The 17289-nt window shown below is 39.6% G+C and overlaps 1 protein-coding gene across 2 annotated transcripts in view; it reads right to left on the reverse strand.

Annotated features, from left to right (window-relative positions):
- Window positions 1-17289, reverse strand: part of IGF2BP3 (insulin like growth factor 2 mRNA binding protein 3) — a 102508-nt gene that overhangs the window by 10974 nt on the left and 74245 nt on the right. For both annotated transcript variants that reach the window (XM_072328877.1, XM_072328878.1), the window contains exons 8-11: window positions 16644-16778; window positions 15982-16104; window positions 14395-14530; window positions 12589-12720 (exon numbers count right to left, since the gene is read on the reverse strand). In XM_072328877.1, coding sequence (XP_072184978.1) covers window positions 12589-12720; window positions 14395-14530; window positions 15982-16104; window positions 16644-16778 — 526 coding nt within the window. The remainder of the gene's footprint in view (window positions 1-12588; window positions 12721-14394; window positions 14531-15981; window positions 16105-16643; window positions 16779-17289) is intronic.

The following is a 17289-nucleotide window of genomic DNA, read 5'->3' on the forward strand; positions in this document are numbered from 1 at the left end:
AAACACATTCTGCCAGTTGCTCTAGGTGACTGCAACCGTTACACAACTGACCCCATTCTCCATGTGTACAAGGACCTGCAGGCAGTTTGCATTGCTCTAAGGCCATGTTTTCCCAGTTCCAGCCCTCTGGACCCATCACCCCATGGGCCAGTAGGGCTGCAGCTGGTTTGTGACAGCAGCCAAGGATCCTTGACCTGGTTAATCACAGAGCCAGACAGTGGCAGGCCCAGAACAAGGCAGGAAGCAAGTGCAATTAGAACAAGGCATAGAAAAAAGTAGGGACAGTCCTTTTAATCTGCTTCAATATTGGTTTGAAACAATCTTGGGAACTACACCCTGAAACTTCATATCTGTATGAAAGATACCAGTCACTACAGTATGTACGTTAAACCGCTTTTCCAGGAGATTACTCATTTTCTCCTCTTATTATTATAAACATCCTGTGAGCATACTCACAGTAAGTCCCTGTTATGTGTTCATCATGAATCCAGCAAGATTTCCAGTAATTCGGAAATGCCACTGTAGATGATTGGTTGATGTCATTGCTTTGAAAAACTGCCCCTACATGGATAGAAATTAGAGAGACGTTTGCTCCCCTGGTTGTGTTGCCAAGACCCACAGTAGTTGCATCGGGTGCTAACTCTTTCCAACCAAGACACAGAAAACCTTGCTGCTCATTACAGTGACTGCTGCCTTCAACCACCTACACATCAGCTCCTGCAGAAGTCCACCACCAAACTTTTGTCCCCACATGCACCTCCAACCACCATCTTGTAGCCAGACTTGAGCTAATCCATCTAACACTGCTTACAGTAGCTTGACTGGGCATCAAGAACTTGCCTCAATTCAACTCCAGACACATTTATCTACCATACAAAGCAGGTCAAACTCCTCTACTTTTGTTCGCAGATAATTCCTACCTTCTCTCTGTTGCCCATCTGCCTGCAGCAGTTTTCCCCTCTTCTTCCCAATGCTTGATTTCAAGCCACTCTCTTGGCAAGATTCAATTCACCACCAAAATTCCTTTCTGCTGCCTCACCCTTCAACGTGAAACATGGGCAAAGGCAGGCAGGAGACTTGCATGTTCTGTTCCAACTCTACAGCAGCTCACTATAGCTCTTGCCTCCTGTCCATCCTTACAATTTTGACGACTTGATATTTGTTTATTCTGAGTGACATTCCTTAACATTAACATTCCTCCCATTTTGATGTAATGCAATATATTTCTATCAGGGAACAGGGGATAAATTGTCTTTACTAAATTGATTATACTTCATCATTTTCCACATTCTTTTTTTGCACAATACATATGTATAACCAAATTCATCTCTGATACAACAATGTAGGAATTTGGGAAATTATGTCTGCTTCTCCACCCACGTTGACTTTTAACCAGTCAAACAAAATCGTTTGGTATATTTCAAAGCACAAGCATCAAAACCAGCAGCTCCTTCTTTTTCTTCTGGCAGAAACCAAGTATAGCAAAAACTTTAAAGAGAATATCGTAACACCAAGTTCTATTTATTATCTGTCCACCTCCTTACCCACGACGTTTTAAAAATCCTTTTATATATATACTAGAAGACTATCCTCCAAAATAAACACATCAAAATGTAATGCAATGACTATACCACCCATCAATCTCGCAGATGCTTTGGGGGATCTTGGGAGGGAAGCAAATCAACTATAATTTAATCTTCTCCGTGCCACACCACATCAGTCATGTAGCTTTCCAGGAACTTCTAGCATGAGTTATATCTGAAATACGTTCCTAGATCTTAAACATATGTTAGAAGCACTAAATTTAGAGAGCTCAATTCTCATCATGGGGAATCTAAGCTTCAGCATTCACTCTCAGCACAAGGCCAAAGGAACCTTACTTAAATGTATAGTTAGAATTTAAGAAATAAGTATATGTATATAGAGAGAATAATGTCCATTTGGACTCAAGAAATCATCCCACGCTTCATTTTTACTTACAATTATTTCTCTGCAATATAAGTGCTGTTAAAGAGATGATTTCAAGGCTGCTGGGGCAGGGGGAAAAGATGCCTTTTCAGGTCATGCTTGTTGCGCTTTAACAGCAGTGGCAGCGCTGTTAAGATGGGGTCGCTAATATTTACAGCAAAATTACAGCTTCTCCTTACAGTTTTCATAGGCTCCTTAGAGAAAGATGAATCAGTTTTAGTTTTAAAAACACATTATTCTACTCAAAGATAGTTAATTGGCAGTAGGTTGTCTTCATTACATTTAATTTTAAGGCCATTAACTGTACAACTGTAGCATTTAAAAAGCATTAATAGTAAAACGTATTAATTGTGGAATCAGTAGCAGTAGGTTGTCAACTGGTTTTTACAACAGGAAGGTCTTCTTCACATGGAGACCTCTTTGCACCCTGTTCACTGTATTTTCCCCCCACATAACAAAACAGATTGTCTAAGGCCAGCCCTAGAAACTGAGTGCAGGAGAAAACTTTTTGCACAGAAATATGGAAAAAGAACTGTTAAAATATTAACCCAAACTCTCCAGAACTTACGATTCACACATCCAACCCAGCTTCCAAAGTAACCGTCTCAGAGACCTGTGATGCACAGGTGACCTCCTCTGCCCTAGCATTATTTGTTGGGTGGGCTCAGGGCTTCCTAACCTGAATCAGGTCCAAATGACACCAAATAAGCTGAGACGAGGGAAGGAAAATGGGGGGGCAGAAGAAGGGGAAATAGATATGACATGGACTTTGTTCAGTAATGCTACGTGATTAGATATCAACTGTTGGTCAAATAGCTTGTGTTGGGTTTGACCCGCAGGCTTCCTGCCTGCACACATCTGAAAAATACAAATCTGGGGAGAGAGTTTTTCCTCAGGAAGGTGGCGGATACAGACAACACCGGGATGTTCACGCAGAGCTTAGTTTCTTAGAATAAAACAAAGAACACCTCCAGAAACTGAGATGTCACAAGAAAAAGTCACACACACAAAAAAACCCACCCAGAAAATAGAGAAAACATTTACTACACCAAACAGTAAACTAGGTATTCATTTGAGTGAGTCTATGTATTCACTATGAAAGTGAAGAGTAGTTGTAGTGTTACAGACCTTTAGAAAGGTAACAAAATTCAGATGTAAAATGAGATGTTGACAAATCGTATTTCTTGCTCTCTCGTTTAAATCATGACTGAAAACAGTGATCTACCACACAGATGCGAATTAGTCCGCACCTCTGGATGAAGCTAAGCAACCAGTAAGCAACAATTTTAGAGCAGCCCGGCTCTTTCCCTTAGCAACTTGGAAGTACCCCTTTCCATACCTCCCACCCGTCTCTGGTGTAATAGCCCATATCCACTTAAAAAAAAATCCCCAATTACACCTCTTTCCAAGATCTTACCTAACCTAGTTCTAAACCCTGTAACCCACTGCTACTTCCCCATTACTCTGGCTTGCCCAAAGGCCCTGCGGTCCATGTACCAGATGGATCCCTTGACTCACAGGCTGCCCATAGGACAGGCTTATTGGAACACTTCTGCCAAGGGCAGGTGCATCAGTCCTTCAAGCCACACACACATACACAAAAAAAGCATTTCCCTTACTTGACAGAGCATCAGAAGAAAAAGCATTTACCTTCCTGCACTCATGTAACAGTCAAAGGACGGCCAAGAATGGAAACAGATTCTTCTGTTGTTTTTCTGGAGATGGATAGTGGCAGGAAGAAGCAGGTTTCAAACCACCAGAATTGCGAGACTAAGCATTGTATGTGGGGGAATGGTCTTGGTTTTTTGTCACTGACAGTTGTTTTTTTATTTTTAAATTGAGTTCCACCCCCCTATTCTTCCTCATGATATCATAACATCCCTGCACACACGCTTGCTTTCAGCTTTTCTGCTGCTATGTTGGGCCACCACCTCAATCAGTACGCATACTGCATGGCTAGTAAGGGAAATGGCTTTTATATATGTCCCTCATGTTAACTTGGGTGTTAATCTCAGTCATTTTCTACAAGCCTGCCAACAGTTTGAATTTTTTCCCAGTCATGTTTTTCAGCCTCTCCACAGACTTTTTGCTCCATCCAATGTATGTGGTTGGTAAAGTCATTGTAACATTTGGGATAGGGCTGTAAATCTTTAAAATATTTTACCCACTGAAGTAAATAGGACTTTGTGCCAGACATCAGTGGTAGAAGAATCAAATCATAGCTGTGTTCTAAGTCTGTTATGAATCTCCAGTATATGTTTTTATTTACTGTAAATGTGCTGCAAATGAATTACCTTAGGATGATGCATTTATTTTATGTCAAAGTCATGTTATTAATTTCTAGCCAGCATCAGTTTTTAGCTGTAAGGGAAATAATTAGGAACCATTTTAAGGCTGAATGAAACAGTCTCAGCCAATGTTTGTCTACCATCTAGCATAGTGGGTTATTGCTTTTGTTGGTCTTTGTTGTAGTTTGTTTTAAATAACAAACACATCCACTTCGTAAAGTAAAAGAAAACAACAACCACTTGTAGATGACTGCCTTAAGAAGTTCTGTTTTCATTTGCCACCCTCTCCATCCCAGCTGCCACAATCATCATCATCACGGTAAGGCAATTTTACCAATGGCTTGTTTAGTTTTCAGAATGCCTTGCCATTTTAATGTGCCATTCTAAACAGCCTCCCTACCAATTTAAACCATGTTTTTGCAATACACAAGGAATTAATCTGGCCTACAGCTACTCTAAACACTCCTATTAATCAAAATTCATAGAAAGGGGAAACTGACATAAAGCTAAGTATTCTTGAAGACATTCCAGCAAGAATTGATATATTAATATAAAATTAGCTTTTGACACTGATGAAAGAAATCCTACTGTATTCATTTTCCAATGCCAACACTAAGACTTTAAGCCTTCATTAGAAACAAAAGGCCTGTTAAGAAAAGCTTAAAGTCTAACCTGATCCAAAACTTTACAGCATCCCTGCAAATACCTTCTGGATCACCATCTTGTACATCAGCTTAAGCGGAGCTACAGGTGTGGTTAAAAAACAGGAGCCCCAGCTCTCACATTCTCCAAGGTTTTGTTGTTGTTTTTAGTTTTTAACACCACATTTGACTCTATGGGCTTCTGCCATATTCCCTACCTGAAAAGCCCTTAGTTAAAAACTTAAGCAACAACCCCTTTTAGCATTTCCAGCAGTTATGGACTACCACAAAACAACATCTAAAACTTAGACCTCTCTGGTTATCGTACAACAACCAGTACCCTAAAGTGAGACAATCGCAGTAGCCTCTTACTACTATTCATCCCACTTTTTGGCTCCAAAGTTTAATGCTTTTCATCACTATTGTCTTCTACTTGGCAAGTCAAGGGAATACTCTCATACTACTAAAGGTCACTAATGTGATTGCACCTATCAGAAGTCTTTCCAACACAAAAACCTAGCTAGAAATGAGGAGGATAGAGATCACAGAAGCAGAGAGGGAACATTTTCTGGCAGGCTGGTTATAAGCCATTTCACAAGCAGGAGCAGATCTGACATTACTGAACATGGCATGAAAATTGTTTTTGCAAAATATGGTTGCCCAGTAAGACAAAAAAGTAATCTGCCTCCTTTTATTCTGAATAGTCAACCAAAAACAGAAATCAGCACAGGGGACTATGTATGGAATATGTAGGAATATGTAAATGAAAACTTTGCTGGTCATTCACAAGCAGCAAACACAGGTACCTGGTGTTACAGCACTTCATGACCACCAAAAATAATGTGAAAATTATGCAAAAACAAACAAACAACAAAAAAAAAACAAACCCTTGCACTGCAAAAAAATTGGCCATGGCACACAAGTCACGTGGATATCCGAGAATCTTCAAGTTACACATGAAACATGTGGCTTCAGAAGATTAAGGTACCCACAATTTCCTGTCTATGACACTACTCTCAGAATCCTCAGATGCTGCAGGAAAAACAGGTTGTGAAAAATATGGGAAGGTCACTTATTTTTTCACCATGTTAAGAAAACAAACGGGAGATGGAGCCAGCCACCAGAATGAAATCTTAACCTACTTCTGTTTCTGGCCTGAAGGTACTCCACATACTGTAGTAACAAACTGTTGTTTGGTTCCTTGAGGAATTAAATTTCTCATTTAGCTTAACATTCGGAAGATGCTGAGTCTGTTAATTAGAGTTTGGGAGTCTGATGTTCAGGGAAGTGTCAATGAAATCTTCCCACCACAAGAATATAGGAGCAGGGGGCCAGCAACAATTCTCCTTGCCTCAGGGCACTACAAGGAACAATACAAGTATCCAAAACTGCAGTGAGGTGCCATTTTTATTTTTTTGAAGTGTGCATTACTGGTCATCCAGTGACCTCAGAACTGTACAAAGAGCTATTAAGGCTAGTTGGAAGCTTCAACACCTCAGAAAACATGCTAGCTGTCAACTTGCCAGGTCTTTGTACATTGCATGGTGCCGGATGCAGTTTTACTCCCCACTGCTCTCCTCAATGTAGGTCAGTCCATCTCCAGAGGCAGTATGGTTTCTAATTACTCCTGACATAGGCCCCTGCCAACACAGCACAGCAGGAATGGGAGACTTTGAGACAGTGGGAAGACCAAATATTTCCACCATGGGGCAGAACAAGCCTACAGTTTTATGCAACCTAGAGCAAACTTCTTTTAGGTGTCACACATACTTTGTTAATAAGCATACAAAACTAAGCAAGGAACGCTTACACAAGGCACTGAGGTTGCAGTCCTAAAAAGAATTCAGATGTGCTGATGGCAGTCAGAGAAAGCACTGGTGCCCTATAATGTCCTCCTCAATACTGTGTGTGCTACAAATGTATGGCTTTCATTTCACCGATAATAAACCATTTTGTGAAAACGCTGCCAAATCCTCTTTCATCCCCCCCAAAACCACATCCTCTTTTGGCTGCAGGACAGCTCCTTACAAAATGATCCACTGCTTAACAATCTAGCCAAATTATGGAGAAGCCACTTAAGACTACACAGATTATAGATGTACATACATTACTACTCCTGGGTATCTGAGACATAACAGTTGCACAAGCTAATCCTATCAAACCCAGACATCCAAAGGAGCCCAACTCCACCAAGAAAGAGTCAAAGTACCTGGAAACATAGGACAGATTTTCCTCTTCCTTGTCTCTTTCATATATGCCCAGGGCATCAAATGAAGGCCCTCAATGAAGCAATTTTTCATTTTAAATTACTTTTCTTTCCTGCCAAAAGCACAATACAGTTATTTCTTCTCTCACATCTATGAGACACAGAAGATCTCTTCTTTATCATTTCTGAAAATTACTGGAGAATAAAGAAGGAAACTGTCTTGAACACAACATCTTCTAAGGAGAAAGTTTTCCATTGGAATGTTCCTCACCTGCAACAAAAAGCCTTAAAAGACAGTGAAAAAGGAAAGCAAACTGTCAAGCCTAGCTATGCAGGATGATTCTTCATTAGAGACGTGATTTGATTTCTAGTTTTTGTTTATTGTAGGACACAACCTCTGTCTCGTTTCCCATCACTCCTCAAAGTCTCTACATATATCACTGTAACCTGAAAATTAACTGTGAGGCTAAAAAATGGTTAGAAAAAGTACATTTTGAAGGTGAAGCTCCAAGAAGCTACAGTCGCTGTGTAAGACCAATATAGAAAGCAACCTCAGCGCAAGCAGAGGAACAGCTTGTCACCTAGCTAACTTCCACAGAGTAGAAGTTCAGCCTATTCTTACAGATGCAGAAACCAGCTGGATGACTTCCTCTCATGAAGGAAAGTTGCCTCCTTCTCACTTTCCAGCCTATCTACCATGTGATAGAAATCCTTTACCAGGAGCATTAATTAACTCTGCTTCAGGACATTCAAGGACAGGATGAACTCTCAACAGGTTAACCCTCCCTTCCTCATTCCTTGGGATGCCAACTTTCAGACCCAAAGGCTATAAAAGAAATGTAGTCAGATGTACACTCAAACATGCAAAATTCCAATTATAAAAGGAAGGGTGCAACCCACTTAACCCCAGTAGATGGGCCAAGTGTATTTAATTGAATGATTGTACATAGTTGAACTCCAAGAAAAGGATTTCTTGTTTGGTTGGTGCTTTAAACTCTTCAGCTTTGCACAAGAACAAACTTTTATTCTTGAGAGGCAAGTACGTGCATATTCTCCCCAAAGTTCAGAAGGCAGAAGCAAGTTCATCAGAACTACTTTGAGCGCTGCAACACTACAACTAAAGCAGTTTGCCCAGGATGCTTCTAGAAAACATTGTTTGTAGTAACTGCTTCTAGAAAATTTAAACACAGGCATATTCATTTTTGCAATGTCTTTGCTTTCCTCCTCATGCCTATCCCAATTCTTTGTGTAGATGTTCAGCTCACAATGTCTACAAGCGACAGCAGGCAGACTAACAAAACTCTTGGCAACTGTACGCACATAAGCATTTAAGTGCAGAGCTAAGGAGAAAGGTTTGAAGTAGTAATTCTCCAGACCAAAAACAGCTGGACAAGACATCAACTACAAACAGGCACAGAAAGGCTACTAGTCCTTAGTATGGCCACAGAAAGATTCATCAAAAAACCACTCATTTTAATCATAACATCAGAATAGTAAGAGTAAAGTCATGCCAATTTGACAGCACCAAGAGTTTTTAAACTCAATATTCTTAACCAGCACTTTCTCAACTGCTACATTTTCTTCAAACCTTAAAATGTTTCAACAATTCTCACATGTTGATTTACTTGCCTTTTTGGCATACAGAGAAAGAATGCAGACCTTGAATTTTTTGCAAGAGACCAAAATATTTCCATTGCCAATGCATCACATTTAAATGACTACACAATGACGCAAACAGATTCTGGACTTTGCAAACAGATTGAGTTGCAACATGAAGAATTGTTGCTAGTGATAGGTAAATATCAAATAATGGTTATCTGGCAGTAGACATAGTGCTCAGACACCATTAGCCACATACAGCAGACATGCATGCGCAGGTGTTGATATCTAAAGACAGATACCAAGGACCTTCCTGTATGCAATCTAGCACCAGGACCAAGGGAAAAGCAACAACCAGATTCCTAGTGAGATAAACTGCATCTCCCACCCAAAATTAGGTGAGGTTGTGCATCATAAGACTTTGATGCTACCCACTAGAATGAATCATTTTGGAAATGGGACCAAGAAAGAATGAGGTATCTCAATCAAATGGAAATGGCTCCCATGAGTATAGCTCAAGCCAATGAACTGCTTTGCGTTTGCCTAACACTGCCATCTGTGACAATAGGCTGTCTCTGTTTATGCTCTTGAGAACCAAGTTTCTTTGAGAACCAAGTCCCACACAAGTAAACAGCAGCACCTTGTACCTAGAAAATAAAACATCTAGAGGATGAGCTACATATGGAAACTCTTTAAAGCCCATTCAACTTCCTCTTTCTACCCAAGGGAGAGTCACTTATAAGTCCACCTCCACAGCCAAGTGAAGAAGGTCCCATGCATTTCAAGAGGTTCAAAAAACTTTACATAACACTCAGGAAGCCCTGGGTTATGACAGAATCTCCTGTACAAATTTACAATGAAGAAAATTAGAAGTGGGATACACTAAGTATACCCTAACGCCAGCAGTGCTTTCAGAACGGATTTTCAGCTGCCTGAAAATGGATTCTCTCAATGTCAGTTTATCAGCACTCCCACATGTATGAGGGCATGACGCAAAGGAAGCTAAAGAATCTTTGGATGACCAAATATCTTTGCCAAAAGAAAGACGCTGCTAATGAATAGCGAAACTGACAAAGCCTTCCTATGATTGCTTCATTAAAGCCTTCTGTCTCTTAATTATTTTTAATATATTTTTAATTATTATTTAATAATAATTTTTTTCCTCTTCTTTTTCAACTGACACTTCTCATTCCTTTTTTTTCCATTACCTGCTCCCCTCCTAGACCTCCACCCCCCTGCCCCATGGTTACCTTTAGCCTTTCCTGTTGTCTCCATTTCTTCTTCTTACTATAGCTAGCCCCTTTCATTTGCTCTTTCTACTTCTACATACCCCAGTATTCCATTTGGACAGGGACTTAAAAATTATGTTACCAGATGAAAAAGAGAAAGGAGAAAGTAAAACTGAGAAATTGACAGAAACTAACTTCATACACAAGCAAGATTTAAAAGTCCGTGTCCAAATTGATCAAGCTAAAAAAAATAATGGAAGGTTTGTTTTCCAAAAACATCCATTAAAAAAACCCCAAAACCTCATTTTCCTTGTTTTCCACTCCCCACATTGAAGAGATACTCCAAGCAATCAGAGGGACTCACTTGCCTGAAGCCCATGGAACCATTTCCTCATTTCCAGATGAAGTCATATACACATAAAGGAAGGTGTGATATTTTCAAGTGCTCATATATTTGTTTCAGAAACTCTTAGTTTCAGTTTCAGGGACTGTCTTGGTACCATTCCCCAGCATCCTCAAAACCAAAGCTCATTCCTGGTATTTTTAAGTTTATCCCTTGCTAGTTTATCATAAATTCAGACTACCTGGAACAAGGATTGAGCAAACAGCAGAAACAGGAGCAATGGAAACCTCAGACAGAGTGGTCCTTCCAGCTACAAAGTTTCTGCACTTCCTATAGAACGACACTTGTTTGTGGGGATTTGTCCCAGATGTTGCTGCTACCCTACTTCAAAAAACCTACAAACTGCCAGAGATCCCATCAGACCAAAAAAGGTGCATTTGTGGGGGAGAGCAGCCCCCTAACAAAGAGGCAGACATGCATAAGACTGAAACCGCCAAATTCAACACTGTTTAGGTGAGTTTTGAAGCAAAAGCGAGAAAAAAAAAAAATACAAGGGAAAAAATGGGAACAAACAAAACAAGTGAGGAACAAAAGTACAGTTTTACAGGATGAATCTCTCAAGAATAGTAAAGTAGCGTGCAAATTTGAAGAAAAAGGCTACGCTTTTCATGATCACCAAAGCAAAGGAGGTTATATACTATTAACAAATCATCTCTAGTTTGTCTTTCAAAAGAATAAATAAGTTGAGACATTCCATTACAGCAACAGATGGCATTTTACACAATGCAATAAAGGAAAAACCAGTTTCTTGTTAGTCTAGTCTACCACTAATTAGAGGGGAGGGAATATTTGTTTGTCACAGAGGCATTGCTCTTAGCAGCCAGATAACTGGGCATAAACACTTTTCTGTTGTGGTTCTCATTGGAGCCTTTTTTTCTGATAAAGCCACTATTATACCAAATATAGATTATAATACATTCATATCACCCAAGTTGTTCATTCCCACAAACAATGTTATGGGTGTGGAATTTTTCCTGTTCTTTTCAGTGACATTTTCTTGGCTTCTTCCTCTGGGAAAATTATTTAGGCAATAGCTTCCCTTTAGTGCAATTTGTGTAGGCCCGCTTGAGTCATTTGGTGAAGTTCAGTATGCTGCGCTGCATTTTCACTGCTCTAGTTCATGGAGAGTTTCAGACCTCTCTCTCTAGATGTTACTCTTAAATAAAGAGGAGGGGAAAGTCATCCACAGCCATTACAAAGCTCCATTATCCACTTGTTAAGCATCCATTTCAAAAATTAATCTTACATTGAGTCGCTAACAACAACCACCATCACCAGAAACAGTGAAGAGAACATTAATCCATTACTCTATGTAACAAGGTTGTCTTTCATAGTATCATAGTATCATAGTATTGTGCGACTTGGAAGGGACCTTAGAGATCATCGAGTCCAACTCCCGGGATTCGAGCCCTCTGTGTAGCAGAGCGGCACTTCTACCCCCTGCTCCACAGGGAGGATTCCAACCCGGGCCCCCTGGTGTTGCAGACGGGAATTCTACCGCTGCGCCACCGGGGCACACAATATGCTTTCCTTGAATAGCAGAACACTTTCTCTTTCTAGAAAAGCTCTGGAACTTGCTAACTCAGCAAATTATCTTCTTTGGTAGCAAAAAAGTCAAACAACTACTAAGCAGCAGTGGATTCCACTGAGCCTTCTCACATATTTCTTTGAGAGTAGCGTACCACAAATCAAGGCTTTCTGGAGATTAATCCAAGTCATTTAAATTCCATGTATTTAGCAATACCTATTTTATAAATGTACATGCTCTTTCAAAAGCTACTACAACCAAACACTGGCTACATACAGATCTCTGCTTCACAACTACAGATCTTTTTATTTTTCCCCTTCCACAGCAGCAGAAATACTACTACAGATAGTAATACAGAGTATTTTGTTACCTGCAAATGTGCAGCAACTTTTAATTGCATTTTATATCTCTTTTGTCTGTGTAATAATTCAAGCTCTCTAGAAAATAAGATGTAGTACTCTTCCAGGAAACACTGTCCTGATTTCACTGAGTGTTTCACTAAATGACCAATGAACATCTGTTCTCAACCACAGATACAGGAAATATTTTCAGTGTGTAAAGCAAGGAGATGAACAACGTTTGGAAAACTGAAGGACAAAGCTGTTCTGTTCTCAGGTTTTTGAGGTAATTTGACAAAAATCAGCAATTTCATTCGCTTTGAACATTAGCATTGTATAGATTAGCATTTCCATCCACTAATCACCCAAAACTGGAGACTTGTCTTACCCCAAATGGTGGATATGAAGCAGCAGCAGCAGCGGAGGCAACACTCACTGCAGGGGGTGGTATTCCTGAAGAAGAAGGTGGGAACAGACCCAAGGCATTCAGATTTAATCCAGGAATTAAATGTGCTTGAAGCTGCAATGGCAGAAGAGTAATGTTAGATTTATGGTTCTGAGTTTAACCAAAATCCTAGCTGGCTATATAATCAGCTATTAAACTTTCGAAGAGATGTCAGTATGCTCCTTATTAGTACTCACTGCACCCCCCCAACTCTATCTCCAATACCCTAAGGACTCAGTTTCAAACTTGTTTCCCTAATACACATACAAACCAATAATGGTAAAAAGATGATTTTCATTAGATGAGGCAGCTAGGAATTGCTTAAGTGACGTGGATCACAGACTTCATAGCAAGAAATTCAGGGAATAGCACCATTTACTTCCAGAGTAAACAAACTACCAAGGGCAATTATTCTGGTTTTATACTAAAGAAAACAGCACTGTACAATCAGAGAAACCCCACAAACAAGTCCTGCTTTATCATGCACACTACAAACCTTATCTTCCCTTCCGTGCCTGCAAAAGATAAACTAAGATCCCCACCTTGCTGGGGAAACATCAGCTATGCAGTTGCATGTCCCTCACTTGACCACACAACACAAATGTTAGCACCAAGTACTAGGAAGCACGTTCTCTGCAACAAAACTTATCAGCACCATCTTTGACTTTGTCAAATGATTGCCTATTAATACAACTTCTCTTCAGAAATATTTCAGCTAGACACTGACACCATCTCAGGCCGTCAAGGTAATCCAAATGTAAGACACACAAAACGTGCCAAAAACTTTACCATCTACCCTATAATCACAAACAATTAAGCTTGAAATCAACCCAGTACTAACAACTAGAGACAGTTTTCTGCTTGCCACATCTTTGCCAAACAGCAGAACAGAGAGCAATATATGAGGCAAAGATGTACCACAAAAAAATACTTTGTGTAGCTGTCCTGCACACAGAGCAGCATGGGAGGGAGGGGAAAAACAAAGTTTTCTCTCTAACCAATAGAGAAACCATAATGAATAGCCATTCCTAGAAAATCAGAGACTACTGGAAAGTTGAAAATATCTCCAGTCTGATCCTAGACCATAAGATCTGGTTGTATGGACACACAAGAAGCTTTTCGTGGCTTATCAGCAATCTCAGTTTTTTCCCCCAATATGCATTAGTAATACTTTTGGCAAACTAGTGAGCTGTGTTGGTTTTATTATATAATCACCAATCATCAAATAATTGAATGTCTTTATCATCTATATCAAGAAAAACTTTAATATAGCCTTCTTAAATTAAATAACTGAAAGCAGGAGATATGTTATGCTTTTATCATCAGGAGACTAGGAATCATGGCTAAGAAACAACATCACAAACACGTTCCTTTCAGGCTTCTGCAACAGCAACAAAGTAAAATCATCATCCATTCAAGATAAATTGGTTTAGATTGAGGAAAACAATCTAACAGAGGAAACCTTCATTAAAATAACAAATGATTAAAACCAAAGCTCACTCAAGCCTCATAAGTAAACACAAGTGGCAACAAAAAAGTGGTATCAAGAAGGAGACTCTGTTTACTAGAATTTCTCCCCAGAGACTGCCAGTTCTATCCATGGAGATGTTCCAAAAGGAACAAGGTATTGCACAACCCCATTTAGGTTTGAACAAGGTCACTGTTTGGCCAGATGACCTCCACCAGTCCCTCGCATCTAAACCACGTGGTTTTGGTTTCAAAAGAGGTTCATGCCATAAGACAACTCACATTCATAGCAGCAATATCATTTTCATAGGATTCCCTGATTTTCTTCATAATTTCTTCCTCGGCCTTGGCACAAGTTTCAATACTGCCTTTAACTGTAATGGTCCTTTCTGGATTATAGAGTGTCAAGTCCTGCAATCTACGGATGAAACAGAAGCACAATTAATTAGCAAAAAGAGGGTCATCAAGGTTTGTTAGCTGATTGCAATGACATCTAATTGTGTCAAGTTTCCCCTCCGAAGAGTGTAGCACCAGTTTGGAATGTGGCTCAGACCATTCTAAGATAACCTAGAAAAACTCTGCCCTTGCAGCAAATCCAAAAGGAATCGCACCACAGTGAGGTTTGGCATCACATGGGTACTGTGTGCTCAGGTGCAACATGAAAAGGAAAATACCAGACACAGGGAGAACACGAGCGGTGCTCAGCCCCACCAGAGAGCTTCAGGTATTTTAGATGTACCAGAAACACAGACTGCAAGGAATTTTCTTTCCTTATAAACTAGTGGATTTCCAAAGAAAGCAGGGAAAAAAGCCCAAACTCAGTCAAACTACAGTCTCCAAATCCTCATAACAAGACAGCCAAATGCTTCAAGTAATTTGCTGTGAAATAGTAACTGACCATAGAAAATAGAAGGGTTACAGCATTAAACTCCAGTACTCTTCTCCTAGCTTCCACCTGAGCTATTTTCTACAGCACACTCTTTATTTCCTCCCCATCCCTGCATTTCTTCTCATCTGTTCACACATGTTCATGCATCTTCCAGTCTTGCTCCTTCTCATACAACCTATAAGCCCTTTTCTTCCTTTCCCAGCTAAAGTTTAAGTCTAGAGTGCTCTCAAATGCCTGGAAGTTCATGCCAGAACATTCATTATTCAGAATAGGAGGATCCCTGAAGATAATTCCCCAGGGTAAAAGTACTATTAGCAGCCAAACTTCTACAGAGATATTTCATCAGTGATTTTCCCCCTCACCTCATTGACTTTTCCCGTTACAGTGAAAATTCCTCTCTGATCTCAGATGAATTTTAATAGGTCTTGGTTACCTTCACAAACTCAAAGGCCAAAATCTATTACTTGGAAGCAGACTAGTTAACATATCCTAGTTCAGCTTCTTGTGATCAGAGAGGGACAGAACTACCACTAAAAATACTCTTGTCAGTATTCATTTGATTTCTTTCTCTCTTGTCAAGAAAAAAAGTAATCTATATCAGAAGCCAGAATCCTTACAAGAAACACTGGTAGTTTCATACATTTTCACACACAGCTCAGAACTAATCCAACCTTATAGTTAAAAACACCATTCTTTGCACATAGCATAACATATTAAAAATAGCAAACAAAATGTATTCTAAAGTAAGCTTCACATAGCTTCTATTATTTTTAGGTGTTGTTGACTGAATTTACAATGAAGAATTGCTGTTTACACGCACTGTGACTGGTAACAGTTAAACCCAAGTAATGAATGTGGTTCCAAAAGGCTGTCATCTCATTCTTCAAAACACGTAACATTTATAAGAGTTTTGTACCCGAACATACATGCCACAGCAGCACTGAACATCTCACTCAAATATTATACGAACAAAAACTTACGGAGATATCGTGATTTTTGTATCTGTGTCCTGCTCAATTTTCTTCAGGTTTCTTCCTTCTTTGCCAATAAGTCGACCAACAAAGTTGTTGTGTGCCAGTATCTTCAGGGGAATTTCTTCCGTACTGTAATGGAGGTTACACCCAATGAGACTTGAAGACCAGAGAGCAAACTTCCATCCATGTTTTGGATAAACTGTATTTTCACAGAAATGTCTACCACTCCCATTCACCCCCATACACTTATTACAAGAGATGCAGAATGAATACAAGTGCAATGCTATTTCAGCACTATGGTTTAAAGATTTATCGTAATGTATCTGTAAACACAAGTCCTACTGACATAGCAAGAGCTGTTGGGAAGGAAGCAAGATATAGAAGCTTTTAGTAATAGTTCACTAAAGGTGCCTCAAAAACCATCAATATTTGCTCCGTTTCACCTCAAAATCACAGGCACTGAGTAGCTAGAAATGTGGACAGGTACCAGAGATACTTAAGCAATTAAACCATCCCTAGAAGGTAGAAGAAGGAAGTCCTTCCTAGTTGAGTATGAATAATATCAACAGAGGAAAGATTCACTACTTAATAGATTTTAAGAACTTGAAATAAGGTCAACAGGAATTCAGAATTTTTAATGCCTTCACAATGAAATGCCTTTTACTCACAATTTAGTATCTTGAGCTTCTTTTTGCATGATCTCCATAATAATTTTACAAGCTGTTGAGCAGCCTTCAGGAGTTGAGTGAATGGTAATTGGTTTCTCAGCAGCACCTGCATTCTCTTTACGATGAATATCAATTCTTAAAAGAAAGAAAAACACCAACTGTAACCACGTACTGTAAAGTATGCTCTGCATACTTACAACTCTCATAGAACTAATTAACTCTGAGCAAACAACAACTACATTTCAGCAGTCTCATTCCAAGAGGATACAGTTATTTAAACATTTCCTATATAGGAAGGCTGCTCTGAAAATAATGCCTCTTACTATGTTGGTCAACAATACCAGAGTGAGATGTTGGTGGTACAGCAGTAAAGGTTGAACCTTCCTGACAATAAGTCGTAACATTTTGTTGCCATAAAACAGATGGTAGCAGAGGGCAGTCTGACAAAATGGTATCTACCATAGAAGTGTGTATGAAGCAAAGGCGTAACACTGGATTACTCCTGGAAGAAGAAACTGCACCCATTGACACCCGTCAGTGTCAGCTTTCTGAGCAGTAATGGAGACCAACCGGTGGGTGTTAGCACAGTGAAGGTTGGACCTACATGAACAACATTTTCCTAGAAATAACACCATCCTAGCAGCTG

This window comes from Excalfactoria chinensis, chromosome 2 (assembly GCF_039878825.1).
Source record: "Excalfactoria chinensis isolate bCotChi1 chromosome 2, bCotChi1.hap2, whole genome shotgun sequence".
NCBI lineage: Eukaryota > Metazoa > Chordata > Aves > Galliformes > Phasianidae > Excalfactoria > Excalfactoria chinensis.